The sequence below is a fragment of the Cotesia glomerata genome, linkage group LG4 (genome assembly GCF_020080835.1).
Source record: "Cotesia glomerata isolate CgM1 linkage group LG4, MPM_Cglom_v2.3, whole genome shotgun sequence".
Lineage (NCBI taxonomy): Eukaryota > Metazoa > Arthropoda > Insecta > Hymenoptera > Braconidae > Cotesia > Cotesia glomerata.
In genome coordinates this window covers 13,752,827-13,764,496 of record NC_058161.1, presented here as the reverse complement: position 1 = coordinate 13,764,496, position 11,670 = coordinate 13,752,827, and the positions used below count along the sequence as shown (strand labels likewise).

The following is an 11,670-nucleotide window of genomic DNA, read 5'->3' as shown; positions in this document are numbered from 1 at the left end:
ATCATTAAATTACTACCGATAACAATGCCGTCAACGTAATAATTTAATTCCATTTAAATTACATGTTAGCTTGGCCGGACATAAAGTTCAGACCGCTACCCCGTTTTATTTTATTTTTTTCTATATCAATAAATACTCAATACACATATTTCTCATACAGTTAAGTATAATAGACATTACATATTACGGTGACATATTAGCCTATTTGCGGACATAAATAACCGACTCAGTCTCTTTTTTGCCAGTGAGTCGCCGGAGTTCTTATCGTGAACATCTAATTTAGTTTTCTTTTATTTATTAACCAATAAATAAATATTTATACCAGTGTTATTAATCGATAAAAGGTAAATAAATTTTATTTTTTTATTTTTTTGGGCCTTCTCCGTAAGTGAGCTACAAAAAGCCGTTATTTTTAATCTCCTTTAAATTCTGAAAAAAATAAGCCGTCGCACGACCCGATTGGCCACAGGTGAATTTTTGATTAATGATTTATAGATCATTTGATAAATTATTAACGCGATTTTTTTAAAGAAGTAATTTTAATATCTAGGGGTTGTATGGGCTCATTTTACTCGGGATTTAGAACCCTAGGTCGCGGTAATAATTATTTTTAAAAATTCAAAACTTTTTCTTTTCATTAATGATTAATGAGGTGATTAATGGATCTAGGAATTTTTTTTCAGAAAAACTAATAGGCCACTTTTAATCTCCTATAACTCTCGAGTAAAATGACCCGTGTTACGGCTCAATCAGCCGCAGGTGAATTTTTAATTAATGATCTATAGATCATTTGATAAATTATTAACGCGATTTTTTCTATGAATCAATATTAATAACTATGGGTTGTGTATATTCATTTTACTCGGGATTTCAAACCCTAGGTCGCAGTTGCAATAATTTTAAAAAATAACAAAATTTTTTTTGTAATTCGCGGTTTTTCGCGGACCCCCCCCCCTCTGGGCAAAATTTAACACTAACCATATCGTTTTTGTACTCAAACTACTCCTCACGACCTTCTTTACCACCCCCACACCCTGGAAAATTTTTTTTTAATTTTCCGACCAAGAAAATCACACTTTTTCGCTTTTTATTTCAGATGTTCGCAGTTTTCAAGTTTTCCTTAGCGATTTTTGTGGTAATTAATTTAATAGCTACTCAGACGACTGCGGAAGATTCTGGAGGCTGGACGGAGAGTCTAACGAGGCTGTTAAAAATTTGCGCTAGTAATTACAACAGTTTTAATAATAAAATTAATAATAACAAAGAAAGTGCAAAAAGTGATTTTTTGGAGAGTCTTAAATTTTGCTTACAAAAACGAGCGGTTATAGCAATGGACGCATTTTTCTCCGAAGAACTTATTCCTCTGATAAACGGCGTTGATTTGATGAAATTCAACGATACTAATGCTACGGATTACAAGTAAGTTAATTAAATGTTTGTGATGATATTACTGGTTAAGCGGAAAATGATGAGAACTTATTCTGTCAGATATGGCCTAGAAGTTTGTCGCGAGAGATGTAATTACTCGCACGCTAACACCCGTTAAGTCAGATCAATTATTTTTGCACGATTGATTCTGAGATTTTTATTATTTTAGTAAAAAATATTATTTTAGTGATTTAGAAACCAACTATTAATTTTAGAGAAAAATTAATAGGTCACTTTTAATCGACTTCAAATTCTGAAAAAAATGAGCCGCCGCACGACCCAATCAGCCGCAGGTTAATTTTTGATGAATGATCTATAGATCATTTGATAAATTAGTAACACGATTTTTTTAAAGAAGGAATTTTAATACTTAGGGGTTATTTAGGCTCATTTTACTCGGGATTTAGAACCCTAGGTCGCGGTAATAATCATTTTTAAAATTCAAAACTTTTTTTTTGAATTAATGATTAATGAGGTGATTAATGGATCTAGAAATTTTTTTACAGAAAAACTAATAGACTACTTTTAATCTCCTTTAACTCCCGAGTAAAATGACCCGTGTTACGACTCAATCAGCCGCAGGTCAAATTTGATTAATGATCTATAGATCATTTGATAAATTATTAACGAGATTTTTTTAAAGAAAGAATTTTAATCTCTAGCGATTGTTTAGGCTTATTTTACTCGGGATTTAGAACCCTAGGTCGTAGTACTAATTATTTTTAAAAATTCAAAACTTTTTTTTTCATTTATGATTAATAAGGTGATTAATGGATCTAGGAATTTTTTTTACAGAAAAACTAGTAGGTAACTTTTAATCTCCTATAACTCTCGAGTAAAATGACCCGTGTCACGACTCAATCAGCCGCAGGTCAAATTTGATTAATGATCTATAGATAATCTGATAAATTATTAACGCGATTTTTTCTATGAAGCAATATTAATAACTATGGGTTGTGTATATTCATTTTACTCGGGATTTCAAACCCTAGGTCACGGTAGTAATAATTTTCAAAAATAACAAATTTTTTTTATTTTCAATTATTTCAGTGAATCATTTAACACAGCGCGCGCTAACGGTAAAACTTGGCCTGAAATTGTCTTCGGAAGATTCGCAAGATTATTCAAGACCCACGTTCTTAAAATTGACATCGATAGAATTGTCAATCCTGAAGCTTTTAATGACGAGTCAAACAAAATCGTAGAAGGTAAAAAAATAAATAAAATAATTTTTATTTCAATATTAAATTAAGTAATATTTTTTAGGACGAAGGCGCCACCATAGAAAACGAGGGAACCAGTTGATGCCAATGTTAATGATGGGAGTTTTAGTAATGGGGTCAGTTTTGATCCCAATGGGTTTCCAGTTCCTAGCTGTCTTGGGAGGAAAAGCACTTTTGCTTGCTAAATTGGCGCTAATGCTGTCCTCTATCCAAGGATTGAAGAAAATCGCGACCAACGGAGTCAATTACGGACTCTACCACGCTCCAGTTAGTGATGGGTGGCACGAAAGAAGCAGCCGTCTGGTAGATCCTTTGGCACAGTATGAAGTGCCCTATGCTGCCCTAGCTCGTCATTAATTATTAATTAATTTAATTATACCCTATGACTGTCTATTTATTTATTTATTTAATTTATTTATATTTTTTTAAGACACAGAAGACTTAACAAATGTATTTTATATAAAAAAATTTTAATTTGACGAATTTTTGGTGATTAATGTGCGATTTTTGGGCCAGGGAATAATTTTACTTAAAAATTAATAGACCACTTTTGATCTCCTTTAAATTCTGAAAAAAATGAGCCGTCGCGAGACCCGATTGGCCGCAGGTCAATTTTTGATTAATGATCTATAGATCATTTGATAAATTATTAACACGATTTTTTTAAAGAAGGAATTTTAATTTATAGAGGTTGTTTAGGCTCATTTTACTCGAGATTTAGAACCCTAGGTCACGGTACTAATCACTTCTAAAAACTAAAAACTTTTTTTTGAATTAATGATTAATGAGGTGATTAATGGATCTAGGAATATTTTTACAGAAAAACTAATAGGCCACTTTTAATCTCCTATAACTCCCGAGTAAAATGACACGTCTTACGACTCAATCCGCTGCAGGTGAATTTTTGATTAATGATCTATAGATCATTTGATAAATTATTAACGCGATTTTTTTAGAGAAGGAATTTTAATATCTAGCGGCTGTTTAGGCTCATTTTACTCGGGGTTTAGAACTCTAGGTCGCGGTGATAATTATTTTCAAAAATTCAAAACTTTCTTTTTTCATTAATGATTAATTAGGTGATCAATGGATCTAGGAATTTTTTTACAGAAAAACTAATAGGCCACTTTTAATCTCCTATAACTTCCGAGTAAAATGACCCGTGTTACGGCTCAATCAGCCGCAGGTCAATTTTTGATTAATGATCTATAGATCATTTGATAAATTACTAACGCGATTTTTTTTATGAATCAATATTAATAACTATGGGTTGTGTATATTCATTTTACTCGCGATTTTGAACCCTAGGTCGCGGTGCTAACAATTTTAAAAAATTACAAAATTTTTTTTTCCAACCCTAGCGGTATCGACGACTCAGAGTAAACTCGGAGTTTACGCGGAGTTACTATGGAGTATACTCCCTCTTGGAGTTTAATCGGGGTATAAGCGGAGTTTACGCGGAGTTTTAGAGGTGTATGCAAGGAGTATTGTGTGCAGTTACGACACGGAGTCACAAAAGTGTATTATTGGAGTTTTCGAGAAGTTTTTGACGAGTTTTTTCGGAGTCGCTATGGAGTTTTCCTCGCGTTTTTGTTGAATATTTTCGGAGTTACAGTGGAGTTTTTTTTGGCGTTTTCGTCGAGTTTTTGTTGAGTATTTTCGGAGTTGCTAGGGAGTTTTTGTCGAGTTTTTTTCAATGTTTTGCGGAGCTTTATAAGCGTTTCGCTGGTGTTTTTTCGGAGTTTTGGTAGTGTTATTGTGGAGTTTACTCGCAATTAATAATACTTCACGGCATGAAAATTAATTTTAATTTCACAAAGATGACTATAAATAAATCATTTTTCAATTACGGTGTACTTTTTATTAATTAATTTATTTATTTACAAGTTGAAATATATTTATCTACATAGAATATGTTATTTAATAAATATATTATGAAGTTTATAAGTAAAATATATGATATATAAAAAAAATGACATCATAATGAAATTGTCAAAAGTTTACAGTTGTTACACTGAATCAATATTATCATAACTAAAATTAGAATTTTATCAATACATAAAGCGATTCAAAACTTTTTCGGTTTCCGTAAGATAGACAGTGTTGTTTATTACTTGGTGGGTCTTATTATGTGACTAAATAGTTAATACTGATAATGTCTAAGATAGCTTGACCGATTGAGCCCTTGGCTAGAAATCAAATAGTCCGGGTTCGAGTCCCGGTCTGTACGAATTATTTTTTTCGGTTTTTAATTCATTATTCATCAAATACTCCGATGAAACTCGTAAAATACTCTTGGAAAGCTCCACAATAGCTCGGTAAAGACGCTGACTAAACTCGACAGAAAACCCGTAAAAACACTGATAAAACCCGGGGAAAACTTCATGAGAACACCAACAAAATTCCAACCAAACTCCGTAACGATCTCAATTAAACACCTATTAACCACTATCGTCTTTATGTGTCACAACTGCACACAATACTCCGAGTTTACTTCCCATATGCGCTGACTATACTCCGTCGTTACGCTGAGTTTCGGACGAGTTTCTACAGAGTTTTATCGGTGGCACCGAAACCGCTAGGGAACCATTAATTCCATACTCGGACTGCTTGATTTCTTTCGCAATCTGTCTCGCTTCTATTCTCGTCCCAGCAAACAGGATTAAAGGAGTAAACAGTAAACAGAGTCATTTGTCAACAATCAAAGAAACAAATTCTTTCATTAATTGACTAATTAATTAATCCCAAGTAAACTCAACTATCTGTACCACGCTTGTAATTTAGTATCTGATAATATTATCAACATTTAAATGTTTACCTCGAAATGTGACGTTTGTTCATTCATCTTCACTTTAATCGTTGACGTGAGCGTTAATGTAATAAACAATAAAAGTTTAATTGTGCGAATTTTTTAATAATTAAATATCGATTATTGAGTTAAGTGGGGTCAAGTAACTGTTGATAGAAATATTTTATAAACATTATTAATTACCTGAGTATCGGTTCTAATATTTTTTTAATTAAAATTGTGATTTTTTTAATTTTCCAAGAAGTTTTAGTGGTTTAAACAAAAAAGAACTGTAAAATTGTTAGTACTTCAGAAAATCGTTAATTGCAGCCAAAGTATTGAATTTACGAATGAAGTACTAAGGGGTTTTTTGTAGCTCAGAAAATTTCTTATCCAGTACACTCTTCAGGTGTCTAATTATTCCAATTATTTCCCTGGTAATTTCCAATTAAAATAAAAAAAAATCAGAAATTGAAAAATTAATTACAAATTAATTAATTACAGCATAATTATTAATTTTACGGAAAAATTAAATCAATACTTTTTTATAGTTCGAAAAATTTCCTATCTAAAACATTAATTAGATTTTTAATTTTTTCGATAATTTTCCTAATTAAACAAAATTAAAAGAAAATTGTCATTTTTTTATAAAAATTGATAGTTTTCTAAAAAAGGGCTAATTGCAGCCAAAATATTGAATTTACGAATGAAGTACTAAGGAGTTTTTTGTAGCCCAGAAAATTTTCTATTCAATTCACTCACTAAGTGTCTAATTATTTCAATTAGTTTTCCGGCCAGAGACATTTAAAAATTTGAAAAAAAAAAATTTTTTTTTATAGTTTTTTAGTGCTAAAAAAAATGTAAAAAGAAATAATGACAGTTGGGGTATGCGCGCTAGTGTCCTCTCGGGTATCCTCGGTATAAAAAGAAGCGTGAAGGGTCGTGAGTCTCCAGACACACTTGAATCTTCAAATTAACAAGTGTGTGATTAAATTGTCAGGAATAAAATTCTTTAGTAAATAAAATAATAAATTAAATAAAATAAAATTGACGGGGAAAAAAAATCTTGATATATTACGTGTTATTAATAACAAACTATAATTATAATTATAAATAGTGCGCGTAATTTTTGAGTAAATAAATAATTGTTTAAGCTTGCAATGCCGAGGCGCGAAGTTTTCATTCTTATCTTCGTATTTTTTAAGATTACGCTCAGCTATGCGAGTATTATTTTGCATGAGCGTCATGCACCTGCTGGCAAGGTGAGTAATTGATTTATTTTTTTTTTAATTTCTGGAAAATCTTGGAAAATTTTGGAAAATTATTTAAACTACTAAAATATTAATTCAAAGCTTTGAATTTAAATTTGTGAGTGAACTATTGAATTAAAAAAAAAGTTTTTTATAATTTTTCAAAATTTTCAATAATTTTCCTAGAATTTTTATTTTAAAATTAAAAAATAAATTATTTTTTTTATTTGTGAATTTTTGAAGGAAAAAAATGAAATATTGAAAATATGGACAAATGTTTCAAATAAAAGTAGGAAAATTTCTTTTTCCTACAATTTTACTCTAAATTTAATAATTTTCCCAGAATGTTCATTTTAAATTTCCAAAAAAAAATTTTAATAATTTTCCCGACTTTTTCTCTTTTAAATTAAAATATCTCCTAAAAAACATAAAAAAAAAAGGAATTTTTCAAAAATTAGCTATCTTTTTTCAATTAAAAGTTATACATCAATAAAATGACCAAAAACGTGATTTTTATCTATTTTGAAAATTTTAAATGGCTACCATTTCTAAACTAATTGGCCGATTTTGCTCATCTTCAAACTCGTTCAAGGTAATTACCCAAAAAATATGTGTACTGAGTTTCATCAAGATCGGCTGAAAACTTGTGCAGATATCCTGATTACAAGGTCGGTTACGGACAAAATATCATTACAATCAAATATTAATAAACAAAATATCACGAAAAATATTTATGAAACGATCAAAATCAAACAAACTTAATATTTTATAAAATACAAATTATTGTCTGCTATAAATATAATTTTATAGTATGCTACAACGCGTAAAATAAACAATATTATAAAATATATACACAATTAATATTTCTTTTTAACATGTTTTTGTTTATTAATTTCCGTAACTTTTTTCTTTAAAATTGCAATATTCTCCAAAATATTAAAATTAAAAAAAAATTTTGGAACAAAATTTATAGAAAATTAAATTCTCTACAAAAAATGTCTCATAATTTTTCCATTTCTCCAGAAATCAAGATTGAAATCCAAAAAAACCCAATTTCACTTTCACTAATAATATTAATATTATTAACTGTAAATTATTGGTCATACCCTTCCAAGAATCCTTTTAAAAAAACGCGCCGGGATTAACATTCGAGTCTCGGACGTCATCACCAGAAATCATGTCAATAAAATCCGGAATAAAAGATAATAATAATACTTAGCGGTTCTTATGGTGAAATCATACATGTAAAAAGTTTGATCATAAGATACCCCAGCGATCAATTTATGCGGCTGAATAAAAAATTTTTTGGTGACTAAGTTTGACAGTTATCAAATAAATTCAATAACTTTCTCTAACTCGGTCACCGGAGGTTCATTTTATTAATTTTAGTAATTTAATATAATTTTATCTCCCCTTCTCTTTTTTATTTCGATTTCATCGAAATAATTTAAATTACTTTGTTTGTATATCATTCTGAAATTGATATTGATACTGATAATGAAAATTTGTTGATCTTATCAAGCTCTAATATACAATATCACTTTTGTTAGATAGATAGGTAATCAAAAATCAATATTGGGTGAAGTTGACGCTAAGTGCAATCGCAATTCAAATAAATTTATTAAAACTACCTTTTTTTATGTAATTTTCTTTGTGAGCTTTTTTTAAGAGAAATTTTGAATTTCGAGAAAAATTATAAGACTTTTTTTGTAGATTAAAAAATTTCCTATAAATTTTGTTTGAAAATTTTTTTTATAACTTCAATAGTTTAAAAGATAATTCAATTTAAAGTTTAACAAATTTTTAGTTTTTATTTTCACCGCTATGTGGCGCATTGTCGCGAATTTTTCTCGCAAGTAAAAATCAATTTAAAAAAATGGGTTAAAAATTAGAAAAAAATTATTTTCACCATTGTTGGGCTTCTAGAAAATAATAATAATAATAATAATAATAATCATAATAAATTTTAAAATGAAAATTCTGAAATTAAAATCAACGGTATTATTTTAATCCAATTTCTTTGATATAAAAATATCGAGTATCCCACTGTGATATAAATATTAAATTTCCGGAAAAAAATAAATGGTATTTCATCCATCCCCTAGAAGTGATATCTGCTCTCGTTATTACGAGTATCAATTTTTAATAAGGATTTTCTATATTTACTTTATCTTACAGATATATATATATATGAGTTTTATCGATTAGTGGGACGAAAGACAGGAAAAATTATCAACTCATTGAATCCTGAAATATACTTTAATCAATGTCACACACGTGACAATTTTTTTTTTTTTCAATTAAAAATTTAATTAAAAATATATCGTTACAGATACCTCCGGAGTCAATAACTAATTACATCTTCAAAGGAATAGGAAAAATTGTACTACCGTCTATAATTATCTCAGGTAAAATTTTGATTACAATTTTTACCATAAATAAATTAGTAATTTATGAAATTAATTATAAATAACAACTACTTATTACATTCTGCATCGATTAGACCGAAAAAAAAATTTAGTTGAAAAATTCACCACTGGGCGACGCATTGGCGCTGAATTTTCTCGCAAGCTCTAAGAAATTTCTAAAAAAAAATTATTTTAAAATTCAGAAAAATTATTTTTGACATTGTCAAGATTCTAGAGCTTGAATTAATTTATGGCTACTTAAAAATTTGACATCAAAATTATTATTATTATTATTATCAAAAATAAATAAGTAATTTTTGAAATTAATCATAAATAACAATTACTTATAACATTCTGAATTGATTGGACAAAAAAAAAGTTTTAGTTCCAAAATGCGCCGCTAGGCGGCGCATGGGCGTTGCATTTTCTCGCAAGCTTTAACAAATTTCTAAAAATAATTGATTTAAAAATCCGGAAAAATTATTTTTGATATTGTCGAGCCTCTAGAGTTTGATCTATTTGATGGCTACTCAAAAATTTTTTATCAAATCATTATTATTGTTATTATTATTATTATTTTTAGACTGCATATTTGTGACATCAGAGCCTGGAAAATTTACCTACGAATCGCAAAGTGACGAACCTACAGTCTGCGGAGTTTATTTGATAACTGATCCAGATAAACGAATAGAAGTTAATTTTCTATCCTTTGACGTTCCTTGTGAGCAAGACGGCCTTGTATCGGTGAGTATTTACAAAACTACTTAGTAATTTTTTAAATTAATGAAAAATATAAAAGTTTTGAAACATTTTGATACTATGGAAAGAAAAAAAATTTCAGTTACAAAACTCGCCGCTAGGCGGCGCATGGCATTATAACTTTTTCGCAAGCTCAAAGAAATTTCTAGGAAAAAATTATTTTTTTCAGTTTGTTGACGGCTGGGAGTTAAATGGAGAATTTTTCCCGCCCGAGAATGACCACGAGTTGCCGTTCGAGAAAAGAGTCACTGAGTTCTGCGGATCGAGAGTTAGCCACACGTTTTTGAGTTCTCAGAACAGCGCTCTGGTGCAGTATAGAGTTCCATTCAAGGGCAAGGGCTTCACTATGTTTGTTCGCTACCGGAAAAACCCATTTCGTAAGTTTGAAAAAACAATTTTTAATAAAAATTTGAGTTCTATCAAATCTGTGCGGATTAGAATTTTTTGTGCGGATCTGTGCGGATTAATATTGTTGTTTGTTCTGAAAATTATTTTTTATTTATCAAGATTATACCCGGAAGTATTTGTGCGGATTTAATATTAATTGTGCGGATCTATGCGGATCAGTTTTGTCTTGCGGAGTTATGCGGATTAATTTTTCATTCAGTATAAAAAAATTATTTAAACTTAACATTGTATCTTAGAGGCACACTTAGGATCAAATCTTTATTGTGCGGATCCATGCGGATTTCTGCGGATCATTTTCATCATTTGCTACCAAAATTATTATTTTAATCTACAAATTGTATTAAGTAGAATTTTTGCGGATCAATCTTTTGTCGTGCCGATTTTATGCGGATCGTTTTTTGCCATTTGATACAAAAATTATTTTTTACTCTTAAAATTGTATTTTGGAGATTTTGTGCGGATCAAAAATTTTCCGTGCGGATCACTGCGGCTAAAAAATAATTTTTATTCAAAAAAATTTCCTTTTTCAGCGTGTAACATCCTAGTAAACAGCACAATGGACACCTTTACCCTACGGAACTTTGGAGAGCGAAAAAATTGCTCTCTAGCTACAATCTACCCTTCCGCAGTCCAGATCGTGGCGCTGAACGTCGGAATGAAGAAACTAGAGGGCCCCAGCTACCTCCGGCAACTCGACCCAGGAATAATCCACCACTGCGACAAGCACCGATTGATGGACCAGGTTCTAATTGGCGGATCCAATGGCCTTGATACTTCCAAATTCGAGCTTCTAGAGTCCGTCTGCGGATTCACTTCCAAGCCTGAGCGGAGCTTCAAGCTTATTGGCTGCGGAGTTACCGCGATCAGGCTGACCTCTAGCGGAATTTTCGACAACTCAGTCAGCGTTTTTGTACGTCCGGCAATTGATGAGGAAATTATGAATTCTAATTTAGTATGCGGACTCTAATTGGATTATTAGATGATTTTAGATAAATTATTATTGTGTAATAGATAATTTATTTATTTAAATATGAATCTCTGTGTAATTTTTATTTATTTTTATTGTAGAATTTTGGTTATGTATTCAAAAATAAAGCATTTAGAGTAATCATTTTTGTTTTTTTTTAGAGTAATCATTAATTGTTTTTAAATTTTTATGGGACCTATTAAAAAAATTTAGGTATCATAAGATAGAAAATTTAATTTTCTACAATTTTTGTTTCAAACGTTTTTTTTTTTAGGATTAATATTTTAATCACAATTTTATTTTTAAGTGTTAAAAAATTTTAAAGTCAAATTTTGAGCCAAAATTTTTAAATTTTTAAATCAAAATCAAAAAATTAAAATAATTATAAGGAATTTTTTTGTAGAGAATGAAATTAGCCAGAATATTAATTTTAAATAGA

The 11,670-nt window shown here is 29.8% G+C and overlaps 2 protein-coding genes across 2 annotated transcripts; both read left to right on the top strand.

Moving 5' to 3' along the window:
- Positions 1 to 209: 209 nt before the first annotated feature.
- LOC123263588 lies at positions 210 to 3,062 on the top strand. The gene is made up of 4 exons (XM_044726482.1): positions 210 to 344; positions 1,097 to 1,419; positions 2,479 to 2,636; positions 2,695 to 3,062. Exons 2-4 carry the CDS (start codon positions 1,097 to 1,099, stop codon positions 3,006 to 3,008), a joined length of 795 nt encoding a protein of 264 aa, XP_044582417.1. The 5' UTR covers positions 210 to 344; the 3' UTR covers positions 3,009 to 3,062.
- Positions 3,063 to 6,343: 3,281 nt separating this feature from the next.
- LOC123263568 (corticotropin-releasing factor-binding protein) lies at positions 6,344 to 11,325 on the top strand. The gene is made up of 5 exons (XM_044726452.1): positions 6,344 to 6,701; positions 9,022 to 9,097; positions 9,681 to 9,841; positions 10,026 to 10,233; positions 10,795 to 11,325. The coding sequence occupies exons 1-5, from the start codon at positions 6,600 to 6,602 to the stop codon at positions 11,229 to 11,231; spliced, it is 984 nt and encodes a 327-aa protein (XP_044582387.1). The 5' UTR covers positions 6,344 to 6,599; the 3' UTR covers positions 11,232 to 11,325.
- Positions 11,326 to 11,670: the final 345 nt, after the last annotated feature.